The 18,258-nt window shown below is 38.1% G+C and overlaps 1 protein-coding gene across 1 annotated transcript in view; it reads right to left on the bottom strand.

The window, feature by feature from the left end:
• The window catches only part of FOCAD (focadhesin), a 274,973-nt gene that overhangs the window by 237,527 nt on the left and 19,188 nt on the right, over positions 1–18,258 (bottom strand). The window contains exons 2-3 of the mRNA XM_036331270.1: positions 4,750–4,838; positions 2,184–2,258 (exon numbers count right to left, since the gene is read on the bottom strand). Of these exons, the coding sequence (XP_036187163.1) occupies positions 2,184–2,258; positions 4,750–4,806 (132 nt within the window). The 5' untranslated portion in view covers positions 4,807–4,838. The remainder of the gene's footprint in view (positions 1–2,183; positions 2,259–4,749; positions 4,839–18,258) is intronic.

Raw genomic sequence — 18,258 nt, 5'->3', positions numbered from 1 at the left:
CAAACCAGTGGTTAAAGGACACTTCCGACAAGCAGCAAATGCATACACACCCCTAGCCATGCGTCACAGTGTAATTGGTTCACAGTAGGCTAGCTCTCCTATATAAAGATGCTGCTGTCACAGCACTTGTAGAATAAACTACAGTCTGTTTCCCAAGAGAGGTAATGGATCTGTTCTGATATAGCAACTCTCTCTCTCATCTGGTGTATTTGCTGCAAAATAAGTCTGGCTGCCAACAGTTATAACCTGAGTTCAAGCAACGCAACAGAACTAACCTAACAAGGGATCAAAACTAAGACTTGTCTCTGGCAGTGCTAAACCAAGCCCTTTCACCAGACACCCATGATATCAGCAGATCAGTTAGTCTAAGTTGAACCCAAATCATACCTATGCTTCAAGCCCTCAGTGGGAATACAATTTTCAGAAAATGTTCCTAATCGCCTACCACCAACCTCTATCACCTACATGTACCCCATCCTCACCCTCCCCCCCCCACACACACACACAATGTCCCTGCCCCAATGGGCACAGAGGGAAGAGAGAGAAGTAGAACAGGCTACCAGCAAGCTGCTGGGCCCATGGCTACCAACAAAAGCCTAGAAAAACTGTTTTGGCCAAGAGAGAGACTGTGATTTTTCCCTACCCCTCATACCATGAGTCTGTCATCTTTCACAGAAAAGCACTGGAAGGGTATATAAGTTCTTAATTTTGAAAAATCCTATTAAAGCAGAGGTTCTAACTTTCATAACTTTCTCAGGAATCCATGATTCCCTCACCAAAAAAAAGTTCAATATTAATGGTAAACCTATATTTAAATATATTGTGGGTTAAGTCTATTTAGATTGATACATGGTTTGGGAATTTTTTGGGTTTTGGCCTTTTTTTAAAGAACATATAATGAAACTATTTTCCTTTCCATCCTTCCCCCAATAATTTATTGGGAAATACATAATTTGGAGAAATGCCTGGCTCCCATAGAATAACTAAAAGAATGAAAATCAACATTTTATTGTGTCCACTTTCCTACTGTAGCTAGCTCTGAGATCCTTGCAATTATAGGATCCCACTATGACAGAACAATAGAGTTAATAGTTATTACAGGAAAGTAATATTTATATTCTATTTATTTTATTTAGAAGGAAATTTAAATCACCCACATGGATAATATGAAAGGGGACTAAATTACTAAGCCGGAAAAATAATATAAATAAATAAAAAACTGTCCCTTCAGATAACACTGTGATCTCATGGAAATAAGCATTCATTTATTAACAGAAGAGGAAATATTTGGTTACAGGGATTGACATTCAATAAATCCTGGCAATTTAAGTAAAACCACTAGATCTTGTCAGAGTACATAATGTGATTACAGGAAGGATTAAGATCAGGGTTCTCAGAAAATCTAATTTAAATCACTGCATACAAACTCTAGATAAATGCCAATTAGTGAAGTATATACCCCTACACTTCCCTCAACCTGTCGGCAGAAGCAGCAAAGAAATGTGACTTGGAGCAGTTAATCAAAAGGAATGCGAGAGGAAGGAAATCAGTTTGTTTCTGCTGTGAAAAAACATCTCATTTCCATCATCTATATTCTCTACGGAGTTTACCTTAGAGCACCCACTTAAATAGAATTTCCAACCAGCATGTCAAAATACGCAACACTGGTCGACCAAAACCCAAGTGATATATATCTCAGTAGGCTGGCATTGCTTCCACACTTAGCATTCGCCTGCCCTATGCATGGTAAGAATTTTTTCCCCAATTCCAACTGTCCACGCATGACCTTTTCATACATGGGGCCATTTCTTAGCACGAAAAATCTCCCACACCCAAATAGAGCCACTATGTTCACTTTCTCTATTAAACAAAAATATTCCCTCAGAGGTAACCCTGTCAACCTTCTCTTCTAAAGCATGCCTACACTCATTCCACTCGTTATTTTTTATTAATAATCATAAAAATACTCCCCTCATCTCCTCCATATTTTATTCCTGGAATCTATTGTCACAAATTTTAAATGTTTTATTTGGAAGAAAAACATAGCAAACAAACAAAAAAGGCAATAAACTTCTCACAGTTGCTACAGTGACCTGAGCTGTGAGGGAAACAAGCGAAGTGATTCTGTGGTCCAGCTGGTAGCAATATTGGAGCAGAACTACAGCACAGAGTTAAACACAGACCTGGTTTGTGGATTGATGGATCTTTTCTGAAAAACCATTCTCCTTTAGGACTGCAGCAAGAAGATGACCCACAGCCTAAAAAGAAAAAGAAAATACATTTCCTCAGAAGTTTTCTCCAAATAGTGCATTTGATGGTAACAACTATCAATAGTAGTTATTATGACTTTGAGTCATATCAGTCAATTGGTAATAAAATTCCAATTCACTGAGTTCGCTTTCTATAGAAGGCACTGAACTAGTCAGTCCACATACATAATTTCTCATCTTCATAACAACCCTCAAGGTAAGCATTTTTATCCCGATTTTTATCCCAATAGGCAAACTATCATTCATAGATGTTAAGAAAATTGCTAGATTTTCAGTTTAAATTGCTGTCATTTAATATTAGAAGAAACTTTGAGACTGTTTAATCCATGAAACCGTTAAGACAAATAAGAAACTACACAGCTTTTAAAATCATTTTTGTATCTAAATGAAATCCATCACTTCATCATGCCCTTAATGAAGATGGAGAAAATGCATTCCCATCTTTGACTATGGCCCACACAGACCTGAATCCATAGGTCTCCTGTGACCACAAGCATTCTCCCTCCTCTAGGCTCTATGACTTAATTTCTTTATTATTTTGTCATAGGTTTTAGCGCCGTAACAGGCTTTCAGTCTAGGAAATCTCTAAATTTTCCCCAAATCCTGCTTTGATCCCAAAGCCCAAAATTAAAGATGAGACTCTTAACAGGAGTGTTGATTACGTAAATACATACATATCATTACCTCCAACCACCTCAATCTCATTCTCCTCGCTCTTCAGCACTACCCAGCCCTGCTGTCTTGGAACCTAGGCCAACAACAATGACAGCCATTCTGTGTGTGGGCTGGAAATACGTGGCAACTGCCACAACTGTTGATCCTGCACTAGGGACCAATGTATGATACAGCTGTGAATACCTGTCCGTCTTGCAAAGTTTCCAGAGAAGTTCAAATAAAAACACAGCATCCAATCCTTCATCTCTCTTTGTATGTCACATATTAAAAGTGATTAATGACCTCAAAGCTTAATGGTCTCAGTTTTGCAATACAAGTCATTCGTTTAAAGGAATATTACATTTAGATCAATTAACTGTCTCTTATCTCCTATTGAAAGGGATAGTAACAAGAATTAAAAACCAGTGAATAGTTTTGGTTCCTGTTTACAAAATACAGCATATTTCACTGAATGGAACTGGCCAGCAACTACAAGATATATCAATATTTTATGTAACAGTAAGAAAGAAAAAAAGGCTGCTAATTAATCTATATTATACAATGCTTCATATGGTTTAGAATTTTTATTTTATATTAAGAAAGTTCTTTCAAACTCATTTAGAAAATCATGGCCAAGTTCACAAATGCACAGGCAATACCAACTGTATGATGACTACTGCCATCAATTACTAGATGCAACCCAATTTCACAGGCGTGAAAATCAGAGACTATAGCCTAGATTGATTTTAAAATACAAAATCCAAGAATATATCAGCCTACATTGTTACTTCAGTTTTGCATAACAGAATAGTTTAAAAAGACATCCTACAAAAAGTATATATGTACATATACACTAAAAGTGCATATGTACACTTTTCACTCGATTTAACAGTAACACACATAGGCCTTTCTTGATTATCCATGCTAATGAAGGGACTCCGGGCCAGAGGAAAAAAAATTGAGGCCAGTATTCTCCAAGTCTTCATTTCTTCTTCATGGTAAGAACCTGTGCTGTGCAGGATAAGACTCCACCCCAGTCAGGCAGAAGGGAATCTTGCATAAGGAGTGTTCTCCTCATGGAAGGGTTCCCCACTACCCAGCTAAGTCAATTCCCACAGCAGGCATCTCCAAAGTTAATTGTTGAAAGTGGCCAAGATGCTGTCCATGGTTAAGTCTTCAGGCAGGCTTCTGCTCTGTTATCTTTACTCTCACAAGAAAAGACAGTAAGCTATTATGATACTTTGATTAACCACAATGCTTCTAGCTAGCTGAAAGCTAACCAGAAAGCCATCTTTGGTTTAACCCTAATAATTGAAAAGCTCTTTAAAATAAATTATAATCTCCTGCCTGAGTTAGAGTTTATAGACTGAAGTTTTTTAATCCAGGATAGTTTACTTACTGTCATTATTATAAAAATCTATTTTTCTTACATTTGTATAGAGGTAGAATATACATTTTAAGATATTAGTCTCTCATACTCTATAAATGCATATATCTGTAGAGGCATAACCATTTATTTCTGTTCCCAATAATTAATTATAGAGCAAAAAGTACATACTCAAGGGGTTAATCAAGGTTTTATTATTTCTAAGTATGACATAAATAGAAGCTGCAATTGGTCAACTTCAAATATTTATTTTCTTGTCAAATACAAATTTTCAAAATAACTCATATAAAAGCTGTTTAATAAAATGATATCTCTAATATAGAAAAAATATTCAATGTTAAAAATAAAAATTTAAATTAACAATCTACCAAAAAAGTTCACTTGTTACCACGAAGCATAAATAAATAAATAAATTAATTAATTAATTCATTAAATTACCTGTGTTTGGATAAGAGAATTTGGAAATTCAAATCTTTTCCTGATATCATCTGACATTTCTGCTTCTCTGACATATATGTATGCAGATTCTGTAACCAAAACAAAAAAATATTTGTTAATCTGGAAAAGGAGTTCAAACCAATTACTCCTCAAATAACATTAAAGTAATTCATTCCAAAGTCAACAATGGAAATAAAGCGCAGGGCTCTGCTGAGTAATCCTTACCATACTCTTCACTGTTAACCTCTTCAGTCCTCAAATGCCACGGCTGATAAACTAAAATGTCCAAAAGCTCTTGGTGTTTCCCATTAGAACTAATTCAGAAACAGATGAATTCACACTATAGAACCTCCGCCCCACCCCTGCCCCTGTCCCCAAAATCCAAAAGTTCTAGCCTAATAACACGATTTTAAAAAGTCAATAACATGTTTGAAATAGAAATTAATTTTTTTATTGATCAAAACTTCTAAGGGAGAAATAGTCAAACTTTCAAAAATTGTTTAAACTATGCTTTGCTTTGGAACAAAGCTTTCATTTAAGCACTAACCCAACAAGTGTAAAGCCTGGGTGAGCTGTTTTCAGGGAGTAGAGAAATGACCTAGAAACACACATCAAAACAGATTGCTTGTCTTCTAAAAGAGGAACCAGCAAGCAATTAAGCACCAATTTTTAATATTTGCATCGCACCTCTCATTCCTACTGGGGTCTCAAAAAATATGCAAAAGGATGAAGGAGGGCAGGTGATAAATCAAAGACACAGAACTGGTAAGAGGATTTCCTAAGAACCCAAATTTATCCAATTCCCATGCAGCACTGAACCCACCAAATTACACTATCGTAAAAAATGGATGCTTTAGGCCACCCATTTATTACATATACCTTTCAAAAATGTATGTCACTTCAGTACTCTAGGTTGCTTTTAAAAATAATAGGCTGCAAAACCAAGCTCTCCTGATCTCAACATTGAAGACAAACTACTTTCCTCCCTTTCTTTCAAAGTTAACCTCCCCGAATGAATAGTTTATCCTAGCTTCCTTCTTCAACACCTAGGTCCAATTTTACTCCTTGAGTTTGCTATTTCACAGCCCTGACACTGGTTCTATGACGGCAAATGATGCTCCCTGTGTAAATGTACTCTTTAGCTGAGGTCAAAATCTCAACTTTCCAGTTGCACTAATCTGACCTTTCTTGAAATTTGCTTCTCTTTTGAATTCCATAAGACATCACAGCAGAATTTTCCAAAGTATGTCCTTGGGAAACCCACAATAAAGAGATCTCCACAGGGAGAAAAGAGGAGTGTGTAGGGACATATATTGCCATCTTGAAGATTCGATCATTCACTTAACAAACACTTATTAGGTGCCTACTATGAATCAGAAACTGTTCTGGATGTTTAAGTTACCTCAATAAATAACATAGACAAAAATCCCGACACTCTGGAGCTCACAGTCTAGCAGGAAGAGGCAGACAATAAATTAAAAAAAAAAAGATTAATGAAATATAACATGGTAAAAGGTGGTAAGTGCTATGGGGAAAAACAGTAGTAAAGTAGATAAAGGGAATGAGAGATGAGGGGAGGGCACGCTATTTTAAATATGGCCGTCTTTTCTAGAGAGGGTGGCATTTGGAGTTGTTAGGCATACACATATTTGTGGAAAGTGTCACAGGAACAGAAAACCGTGAGTACAAAAGCCCTAAGCTAATGAAACCCTTAAGACCTGTTCCAGAAAGAGCAGAGATGGATCGGGCACAGAATGGAGGAGGAAGAAAATGATAACCAAAGAGCCAATGAGAAGCCAGTCCTTCCAGGCCCTGAGGCTCCTGGACGGACTGCTGCATGTATCCTGAGTGAAACAGGAAACTACTACACACAAAAGGGGGTGAGATTTTAACCGAATCACCTGAGGTGAGAAGTGGTCCGATTCAGGATATCTTTGAAGACAGAGCCAACTGTGGTTGCTAAAGAATGAGATGACAGTAGAGGAGGGAAAAGAGGTCAAAGGTGACTCCAAAGCTTTGGATCTGAGCAGCAACTTTATTTTAAATCTCATTTCTTTTGGGCATTTTACACATCAAACAAAACAATTTATACATTACTTATCACAGCATTTTTTACAAAAGGAAAATATGCTGTTGCCATCAACTGAGATGGGAAACAAGTTTTGTGGGGGAAGACCAAGATTCCACTTGAAACAGGTAAGTTTTAGAGACCTAACAGAAAGCCAAGGGGAGATGCCAGGCAGAAAGTTGTATACATGAATCTATAATTTGAGAGACAGATCTAAATGATAGTGCATGTCATTAAATAATCTGAGAGGTTCTAAAGCAAGTTTGATGAACTTTAACCCCGAGTTTCCCAAACTTATCTGATCATGGCACTTTTTTTTTTTCTAGAAATTTCTGTTAACAGTCTATACAGCCAGCCTTTCCTGGGACACACTGCTCTACCAACTCCTCCTATTCCTCTGTCCTCTCTGATTCCTGACGGCACCCCCAAGGCTCTGGCCTTGTGCTCTCTTCCTGTATGTAAATTCTCCCAGAGCCTTCATCTAGTCCATATCTCCAAACACTCCCCTACTCTCTCTTATAAGGCTCTAAAACACCAGAAATTGGAGATGTCAAAACCAAAACACATATTTTCTCTCAAAAAAACTGTTCACGTTTCAGCTTTGCCCAATTCTCCTCTCACAATTTCCCTCCCGCCATTCTCTAAATCCAGTCAGTCCCAAAGTCGACCTCATTCTTTCCAGCTTCTCGGAGGCTGCTTTCCCTCTCCATTTCCATCCCCATCATCTGAGTTCCTCACGCGAGGCTTACTTCAGTAACTGCTTAGTCTTGCTTGAGTTCATCCCATACACTGCTGTCAGATCATTGTCCCAGGATGCTATTTCCATCACATCAATTCCCTTGAAGATTTAAGACAGTTTTCAAAAGCCTGTCAGATTAAATGCAAATTTTGATTCCTAGTTTTTAAGCCCTGCAACAATCATCTCACCTATTCAACTGCATTGTCACTCTGTCCAATTCCAATTGGGCAAAAACCATTTTCAAAATAATCCCACATGCTCAAAATGTGCTCTCTCCCACATAAAATGCCCTCCTACCCCTGGCCATTTTTTCTCAGTGGTTAGAGTATCGGTCCGCAGACCAAAGGGTCAAGTGTTCTTCTATTCCTGGTCTAGGGCATGTACCCTTGTTGCAGGTTCAATGCCCCGCTTTGGTCAAGGTGAGTGCGGAAGGCGACCAGTTAATACGTCTCTTACATTGATGTTTCTCTCCCTCTCTCCCCCCTCCTACCTCTCCTGCCTCCCTTTCACTTTCTCTGAAAATAAATGGAAAAACTATCCTAGGGTGAGGATTAAAAAATAATAAAGTAAAATGCCCTTCTATGTTCCCACTATTTAAAGATGAAATGCCTTTTGTTGCACAGCGTCTCTGTTAAAACATTCCCAAGTAGCCACATATTATAGTAATTGCCTTGGTTTATATTCCTTCAGTGCTAGTGCATTTGGTCTGACCCATGCCATCATGTGACTACTTACATTAGGATTGTTAGTATTTTTCTGTAAAGGGTCAAATAGCAACTGCTGAAGTCTGCCACTGTAGCAGGAAAGCAGCCATAGACCATGGCTGTGCTCCAATAAAACTTTATTTACAAGAATAGAAGGCACCGGGTGTGTCTGGGGGAGGGGGGGGGGTCATAGTTAACTAACTCCTGGTTTACATAATGACTATTTAATTTATAAAATTTGTTAATTTAATTGCGACAATTAACATTCAAATTTGCCCCTGTGCCTCCTGCCTCAGGTAAATATATAAATAAGGTAAATTACACATCTTTTATTATCTAAAAGTTGGGCAAGTACCCTTTATCAAAGAAAACAAACTTTTTCATGCCCCCAAACTCTGGAGGAAATTCCTCATATTAGACTTTATATATGGAATACAGAATGCCATTTAATAAGCAATATTCTTAATTACATAATAGGGAATTTCATGTTACTTCTTTTTTTAAAAATCCCTGGATAAAGCCATGCGTATTACATAACATGTAATTCAGCAAAAGAGCCTAGCTCATAGGGTCCTAGTGTAGTTTTCTGATGATCTCAGCTAATTCAATAGAAAGTAGGCTGTACATTATCCAGAGAAGCAGATGGTTATCAGGGTATCACAGAACAGACTTACCCAAATGTCAACAATGATAGAGTTAAAGAAACGAAATGTGGAGTTTTACCCTCTGATCCAGATCTAGAATGGGGGAATTCCAAAATGCTTTGGGGACCAGATGAGCAGCTGGTTAGACTAATAGATTGTGGCAGTGAAGAGGCCAAACCCTCCAGAAAAATGACTGTCTCCAAAAGGTGGGTCAATGGAGTAAAACAGTACTGTTTTTATCAAAATTAGGCTCTACTTATTTCCTATGTACCCGGCTGGTGGTCCTCAGTGGTTGACAATGACCCATGAACCAGGAGATCATAGTTCGATTCCCAGTTCAGGGCATAGGCCCGGGTGGCAGGCTCAATCCCCAGTAGGGGGTGAGCAGGAGGCAGCCAATCAATGATTCTCTCTAATCATTGATGTTTCTCTCTCTCCTTTCCTCTCTCTGAAATAAATAAAAATGTATTTTCTAAAATTACCTACGTATAGATGGCAAATACCTCAGCTTACAAAAGATAGTCCTTATTTCGATGTGACACTTTAGAGAATGAATACATTTTTAAATCTGTAGTAAATGTATCTACCAAATGGTCAGTAAGCATTCTCAAAACTACTCCCCAAGCAGGAATATGATTTGATATCATCCTTGATTTGCTACCCTTGGGCTATAAATTGTATGTGTCTTTCATCTACGAGAGACTTACATTTCAAGGTTAATCACAACCACTTGGCCTTTTAAGGTATCAAAACATCATATTCTCTCAGGGAATTAAAAAAAAATACATATGCTTGCTTTAGCATTGGCAGTGTAGTAAGTGTCCTACTTCATTTTAATCTCAACTTCCTTTGGGCACTATGTACATTAAAACACACACAATTTCTTCTTTCCATGGCATTCTTTACTAAAAGGAAACTAGTCCCAACATACTCCATAAACCATGATACAAAAATAGAGTGTTTGATTTTCAAAGATTTATCAGTAACCTGTCAGTCTGCCTTTTCTGTGAAGGGGGGGGGGGGGGGTCTGTCTAAATCTAAATCAGAAAGAGAATTTTTAATGAGGTCTTAAGTTCCAAATGAATCAAAGCATTTGTTTAACTTCAGCAATTATCCTACCTGTCAAGGATTTTCAGTCCCATAAGAACACTTCAAGAAAGTAAAACTATCAATTGCATCCTAGAAGTAATAAAGGAGTAGCAGAGAGATAAAGCGCTTTAGGTTTTCAACTTTTTCAATAGTTTTTCTAGGATACAACAAACAGTATACAACTGTATATCAAAAAAAGTATTTAGTGTCAAACTTCAAATGAAGGCCACAATCTAAAACACAAGAGAAAAATCTATCTAGTAATATTGACACGTGCTATGGGAGGCAGCAAAGAAATTACGCAAGGTATTCGGCTGGCGTGGGGTGGGGGTGAGTTGTCTATTGGTCAGAAAAAGATAACTTTGACCCTTCTGTCTACCAAAATTCTATATAGGAAAAGCTCAGAGCAGCAATGTAGGACTATAGAGAGCACATTCTTGAAGTTGGTTTACATGAGCAATGTCATCAGCAGGCTGATGAAAATACATGCTTCATCCACATTAACGGGACTCTGCATTTGAAACACAAAATCTAGGACTTTTTTTCTTTCTAATTTTATCAAATATTCCAATTATTAGTTATGCATTTATTTAGTTTCTTCCTCCTACAAAGTAAGCTATGGAACCATAAATCTGAGGATTTTAAACACATATTTTGACAATTTTTTTCTTTTTTACTCCTTTTTTTTTTTAAAAAAAAATGGCTTATAGAAAAGCTGATGGGCACAGTCAATAAATTTGAGCTGATTTTATAAGTTTATCAAGGCTGTGGTTCAGGGGTATGTTCCGGGTACTCCTAGTTGCTTTGTCCTGCCCCTTTAAAAAAAAAAAGAAAAAACACCTGTCTATATTTTTTAACTGCCCACCTTGCGATATTTATATCTTCCTTATTCTTCCACCTGCTTAGTTTCTCAACTACCAGTTCTTGGTCCCTAAGTATTTCTACACATCCTCTCAAGGGTCTGGCAGGTACTTCTGTTTCATCACCCTGTATTAAATCCTGACACCTGTTAGAAGAAACTCAAGCTGAGCCTGAACTCTTGCTTCAAAGCTTCAAAATACAACTGTCAGCTATATTCTCAAATTAACAGGACAAGACAAACAGAGCCCTCCTAAGTGCATGATTCATTAAAATGACAAAATCATGGGGAAATCGCAATGGGAAGTTTTCAAAACTAATGAGCAAGTGTAAGAAAATAGTAATTTCTAATCATTACCTTCTCAAAGAGGTCACTAAGTCATCGTTAAATTAGGCTGAGAGTAGAAAATATCTTTATGTTAGCAGTAATTTCAAAATCAAGCCAAGGCAGAGGGCAACTAAGTGGGTGACAGAGCTACTGGGTCAACATGTTATAATCAGAGAAACCGGGAACTGCATAGACATGGCAGAGACCACTAACTTCAACATCTGTGCTCTCCCTCTTCACTATAATTCCTAGGCTCAAGTAAGGTGAGGTATGGCCTGTAACCAAGTTCTCTCCAGAGGCGTTGGAACAGAGGTGATGTGCTGCTTCGAGGCTCCAGAGTGCTTCCTCTTCTCTCTTCCCAACCCAAACCAGGTCTTGGCAACAACTCAGATTCAATCATGTGCATGAAGACAGTGCACTAGGACAGCAATTTTCAACTGGTAAGCAGCAAGAATTTTTAAAACATGCAATACCTGACTACTTAGTCAGGGCACTGACCTCTTTTTTTCTTTAGATTGTCAAATTTAAAAAATGACAACAGCCAACACAGTAGCTGTCTGGTGTGAATGAACAAAAAATATACCTAATTTTTTTGTCAAATCAGCAAAAAAAATCTATTTTTGGGTGTGCCACAGAATTTTAGTAATTATGTGTGCCATGAGATGAAAAAGGTTGAAATTGCTGCTCAAGGACATCCTATATAATAAAAGGCTAATATGCAAATCCACTGAACGGTGAAACGGTCGCTATGACATGCACTGACCACCAGGGGGAAGACACTCAACAAAGGAGCTGCCCCCTGGTGGTCAGTGCGCTCCCATGAGGAGCACCGCTCAGCCAGAAGCCAGGCTCACAACTGGCAAGTGCAGCAGTGGTGGCGGGAGTCTCTCCCGTCTCCGCGGCAGCACTAAGGATGTCCGACTGATGGCTTAGGGAGCTTGGGGAGCGGGCCGGAGCCATCAGTCGGACATCCCCAAGGGCTCCTGGACTGCAAGAGGGCACAGGCCGGGCTGAGGGACAGCCTAATTTACTCTCAGCCTAATTTAACGATGACTTAGTAACCTCTTTGAGAATGTGATGATTAGAAATTACTATTTTCTTATGCTTGCTCATTAGTTTTGAAAACTTTCCATTGTGATTTCTAGTTGTTGAATAAACAAGATGGAAGAAATTGGACCTCTAAATGATAGGTTAGAGCAGAACTGAATACCTGGACTTCCAAAGCTCAGGTGAGAAGAAAGGTTTCCTGAATTCTAACCCAGTGTTTCCCTCAACCATCAATAGCATGAGGCATGACAGGCCCAGTCCACATTACTGTATCATGCCCCAGGAATTTTAAGATCTATAGTCAAAGTGCTGAGCAAATTTAGGTGACTACGAATTCTGATGATCTCACCAGTTGCAATTTAATGAAATACATCAAATACAATCAAATCCCTTTACAATTGAGTTCCTTTTCAGTTATATCATATGATGCTTTACTCACAGACTTTGAAATGGTAGTCTAAAATAAGATCAAAGGCAGAAAATTCCAAGTTAGACCTGATTGCTGTCCAAAAGATCCAGGCATTAAAGTAAGAGACAAAACCACCAACTGGAATAATACCTGGTTTGTTACTGTATTTTCTCTAATTATCCTTAAGTAATCTCTTATATAATCTATCTATAATAATAAAAGCATAATATGCTAATTAGACCAGACGTTCTTCTGGACGACGCTGGGGCTGCGAAGGAAGCCCAGGTCCCGGGTGCCTACCGGAAGCCGGAGGGAAGCCCAGGTCCTGGGTGCCAGAGGGAAGCTGGTGCCGGCAGCCAGGGGGAGGAAGGCCTACTCTTGCACGAATTTCGTGCATCGGGCCTCTAGTATATATATATATATATGTATAAAAGCTTAAGCAACCATCCGACCATTCAACCGTTAGCTAAGACATGCACTGACTACCAGGGGGCAGACAACCCACAGGCATGGAAACATGGAGCAGACTAATGAATCTCAGAGGGAAGTGGCGTGGAGGAGGGCGGGAACAAAGTAACCAAAGATCTTATATGCATACTAGAGGCCCGGTGCACAGAATATCGATTTCAGAGTGAGGAAGGGAGAGGGAGAGAGAGAGAGAAACATCAATGATGAGAGAGAATAATTGATCAGCTGCCTTCCGCACACTCCCTAATGGGGATCAAGCATGAAACCCCTGGCATGTGCCCTGATCAGGAATCAAACTGTGACCTCCTAGTTCATGGGTTGACAGTCAACTGCTGAGCCACACAGGCTGGGCTCCAATATTATAATTTTTAAATACTTTGTTCCACCAAAAGAATACTCAAATTGTTCAGTACATTTATGAATATTTTATGTTGATACAATAATCTACAGTATAATTGTAATAAAACTGATACTCCATCACTTTAAAGATCTTAAAATGTCTAATCTGAATAACTAAAATCTCTATATTCATAATCTTACTTCAAATGCCATTCAGTTGATTAAAATCTAGTACAACCCCACAGACGTATCTTATAGGTATTTTACTTATACTGCTTCCCCTCAAAACTGACTCAAATTTTGTGCTTTAGTTCCCTAAAATAATTACTTCTTAGCAAATATTAACATAGTACAAATGGAGGTATTTATGGAATAATGATGTGACATTTGGGATTTTCTATAAAATACACCAGTCTACCTCCAGTGGGGGGCAGAGGGAGAGGAAATAATAAAAGACACAAGAACATCTAAACGTTGATAATAGATGGGTACATTAAAGTTCATAACACTATTATATTTTTGCATATATTTGAAATTTTCCATAATAAAAGGTTTTTAGCCCCTCCACCATCAGCTATGAACTAGGAGAGGACCTCATCCAACTATACTGGTGTCCTGATCTCACACTTCCAGCCTCCAAAACAGCAAGAATTAAATTTCTGTTGTTCATTACCAAAAAAAAATTTAAACTCTATGTATGTGGTTCTTAGTAGGGCCAGGCAATATTCTATGCATTTTACCTGTATTAACTCTTTTAACCCTCACAATAACCCTATGAGATAGGTACTCATTTTACAGATGAAGAAACTGAGGCACAGAAAAGTTAGGTAATTTCCCAAGGTCATCTAGTAAGTTGCAATTTAAATCCAGGCTGTTTGGGTACATACAGGGGTGGACAAAAGTAGTTCTACAGTTGTTCATATGAAAAGTAATTAATAAATAATAAAAGAATAAACTCTGTGTTTCACGTACTCACAACTGTAAACCTACATTTGTCTACTAATATATATACATAGAAAAGCCTGGAAATATATAAATTATGGGTGCTTTTAATATTTTCTTATTCCTATTTTCTAATTTTTTTTTCCACAAGACACTGCTTTTATCACTTGAGGTTACCAAAAACATGAAAATCTTTATTCAAATACTAACACAGAGAAATAGAGAAAATGAGTTTCTGAAACCCAAAACACTGCAAGCGTAGAAATCCATCAGTAACAGTTATGTTCAAGTGAGCAGCAACTAGGAAAATTTTAGAAATGATAAAAGATGAATTACTGTGTTAGCCATTTATCCAATTCTTTATGGAAAGAGTAAGATTGAAATGAGGTGAATGTAATTTAACTGGATAGATTCAATTAACTTTAGACCTTTTTAAAACTTCCTCCATTTTCAAGGAGAAACATAACCATTACTAAAGTTTTCTCAATTAGACTCCTGGGAAATTTTACACCAGAGTAAAAACTCTTATTCTTAAAAAGAATTATGTCAACTTAGTGCAAGTTAAATGGCAACATTTCTCTTAATTGCTACCAACTGACCAACTTCATTTCTTATTTTTATGAAAACTAACTTATTAAATTTATGTACAATGGAAGTTATAGTTTAGTTATTTTAACTTGCATTCTTAGTTCAATGAGAGCTAAAGATCAAATGAGCAAAGAAATTTTACAGGAAGATAGTAAATCTCCCTGCTGTGAACTAAGTCAATGTAGCCCAAGATGGACATGGAGAATATCACTTTATTCCAGTCCTGAATGAATACAACCAGAAGGCAACATAAGCACCACACTGTTAGAAACACCATTCTGAAAATGTTCAAATGAATACGATGAATAGTGCACGATGAAGCAATGTCACACGTTTTGCAACCTCTTAGATTGTTTATTGTGAAAATGAGAAAACATTTTTAATTTGATCATACTTATAGTCTGACATACCTCTATCATCATGATGACAGAGAGCAAAGTACATGGGTGGTAGACGGGACATGGATGCAAATCCTGGCTCCAGCACTAGCCATTACAATTAAGGTTAGCCACTTCCTACCTCCACGCCCTTTCTTCATTGGTTAAATATGGGAACACTTGCCTCACAAGGTAGTGAGCTATGAGACGTGCCTAAAAGCCATGGGGGTCTTGACACAGCAGGTACTCTAAAAAATGTGTGTGTCTTCCCTCCCTTGACACCACGTGGGCTAGTCAAGGGAGGCGAATAATGAAGAGAATGAGTTTTAGTGAAAAGTAGGTCATCTCCAATCAAACACCAGGATGGGATCTTGTACATAAGTTACCAGATAGAGCAATAAGACACTAGGCCAGTGGTGGCGAACCTTTTGAGCTCGGCGTGTCAGCATTTTGAAAAACCCTAACTTAACTCTGGTGCCGTGGCACATATAGAAATTTTTTGACATTTGCAACCATAGTAAAACAAAGATGTATATTTTTGATATTTATTTTATAGATTTAAATGCTATTTAACAAAGAAAAATCAACCAAAAAAATGAGTTCATGTGTCACCTCTGACACGCGTGTCATAGGTTCACCATCACTGCACTAGGCCAAGGTTAGGAAATACATGAGATTCACCAATTCTTTATGGAAAGAGTAATATTGAAAAGAGGTGAATATAATTTAACTGGATAGATTCAATTAACTTTAGACCTTTTTAAAACTTCCTCCATTTTCAAGGAGAAACATAACCATTACTAAAGTTTTCTCAATGAGACTGTTGTCCCCCTCATAGTTTTGATCGCAAACTCAAATGATCATCATTTACTTATTTCTGCTGTCCCTCTCTACCCACCAGCAAACTCTTGAGGGCATGGGACTGATCTCCATTTTTGAGCACTAAAACCCCAGGATATAGCAAGTGCCTGCTCAATAAAGATTCACTGTATAAACACCAAGCTCATTTAGAATATCATGCTGGGCCCTGGCCAGGTAGCTCAGTTGGTTAGAGCATCATCTCAATATGCCAAGGTTGCGGGTTCAATTCCCAGTCAGGGCACATACAAGAATCAACCAATGAATGAATGCATAAATAACAACAAATTGATGTCTCTCTCTCTCTGTGTGTGTTCCCCTTCCTCTCTCTCTCTCTCTCTCTCAAATTATTTTTTTTTTTAAATTTTAAATACCATATTGGATGAAACAGCTCCTATATGCCAAGCTCTCCACAGAATACTTTAACGAATCTCATTGAATTTACACAATTGTCTGATGTAAATATTATTAATTCCATTTCCCACATGAGAAAAAGGGAGCTCAGAAAATGATTTGTCTAAGGTTATACGGCCATATTAATAGCCAAGATTTATTGAACATTTCACCATGAACCAGGGAGGCACTGTCAAGCTTTTTACATGTATTCTCTCACCCAATATTCAAAACAACCCCATGACATGAGTACTATTATTAGCTTCATTTTTATAAGAAAAAATAAGTGAGGCAAGAAGAGGTCAAAATTAATTGCCTAATTATGTAAGAAGCAGGGCATGGATATGAATCGTGCAGTCAGCTCACATTCTTTCCTTTTAATATATTTTTTTTAATTGATTTCAAAGGAAGCGAGAGGGAGAAGAGATAGGAACATCAATTGATTTAATTGGCTGCCTCCTGCACCTCCCACACTGGTGATCAAGCCCACAATCTAGGCATGTGCCCTGACTAGGAATCGAACTGTGACCTCCTGGTTTATAAATTGACACTTAACCACTGAGCACACCGGCCAGACTCCAAAGTTCACATTCTTAAAAACTCCTCTATAAAGCATGTTTGACACAAAGTTTTTGTAAAATTAAGATAATCCATTAAAGCACTTCTCTCAGAAGAGACACAGAACAGCTTTTAAATGTTAGCTATTATTTTTAGTCTAAATCCAACCTTTTTTTCCCCCTATTATATTTGCTGCGTCCCCCAGAGAATCAAGCAAATATTAAAAAAAAAAAAAAGGAAGGAAGGCCAACCAGGGTTTAGATATACAGTATTAAATCAGGTTCCCAAAGCAGTTCATCAGGATGTACAAACAACTCTGTGTCTTGGTATAGATTGCAATCTTAAAAACATGTAATCAAGTCTAATATGCAAAAGTTACATATTAAAGGGTGCTCCCTGCTGTGGCACCATCACCAGCAATACGTCTCCCACTTTTGTGTAAGTTCTTTCATTTTATACTTTTATTTCACCACTGACCATTTAGTTTAAGTCCAGTGAGCATCTAACAAAGGATAAAGATTGCCCACTTTCATCATGGCCATTAGAGTAGATCTTTAGTAAATCCATGTTTCTTGCCTCTGATGTCAACTCCTTCATATTTACATTTTCCATTTTTTAAATAAATAAATATTCATTAGAATAGATGAAAGCAATCACTTGCCCACATGACTGCTCAAACACTACCACACAGACACAGATGGCTACCCTGCTGCAAATGAACACCTGGCTGGCATATAGCCCCACCACATACATGTCAGTTCAAAACAGTTTGATGAGACAGGGCAATTTTTGGGTGAATGAGTAAAAACAAAGAGTTTGAAATAACAGTGGAATGTTCTAGAACAGTGGTTGGCAAACCGCGGCTCGTGAGCCACATGCGGCTCTTTGGCCCCTTGAGTGTGGCTCTTCCACAAAATATCGCGTGCGGGCACACATGTACAGTGCTAATGAAACTTCGTGGCCCATGCACAGAAGTCGGGTTTTGGCCTGGGTGAGTCTATTTTGAAGAAGTGGCGTTAGAAGAAGTGGGGGGTGGCGGTCAGTCCATTGGGCGACGGGAGACGAGGTGCAGGCGGGCCGCGAGATACACAGGCGGGGGA

The sequence above is a fragment of the Myotis myotis genome, unplaced genomic scaffold, assembly GCF_014108235.1.
Source record: "Myotis myotis isolate mMyoMyo1 unplaced genomic scaffold, mMyoMyo1.p scaffold_m19_p_12, whole genome shotgun sequence".
Lineage (NCBI taxonomy): Eukaryota > Metazoa > Chordata > Mammalia > Chiroptera > Vespertilionidae > Myotis > Myotis myotis.
Note: the sequence above shows the minus strand (reverse complement) of the source record. Positions and strands in the feature narration are given on the sequence as shown.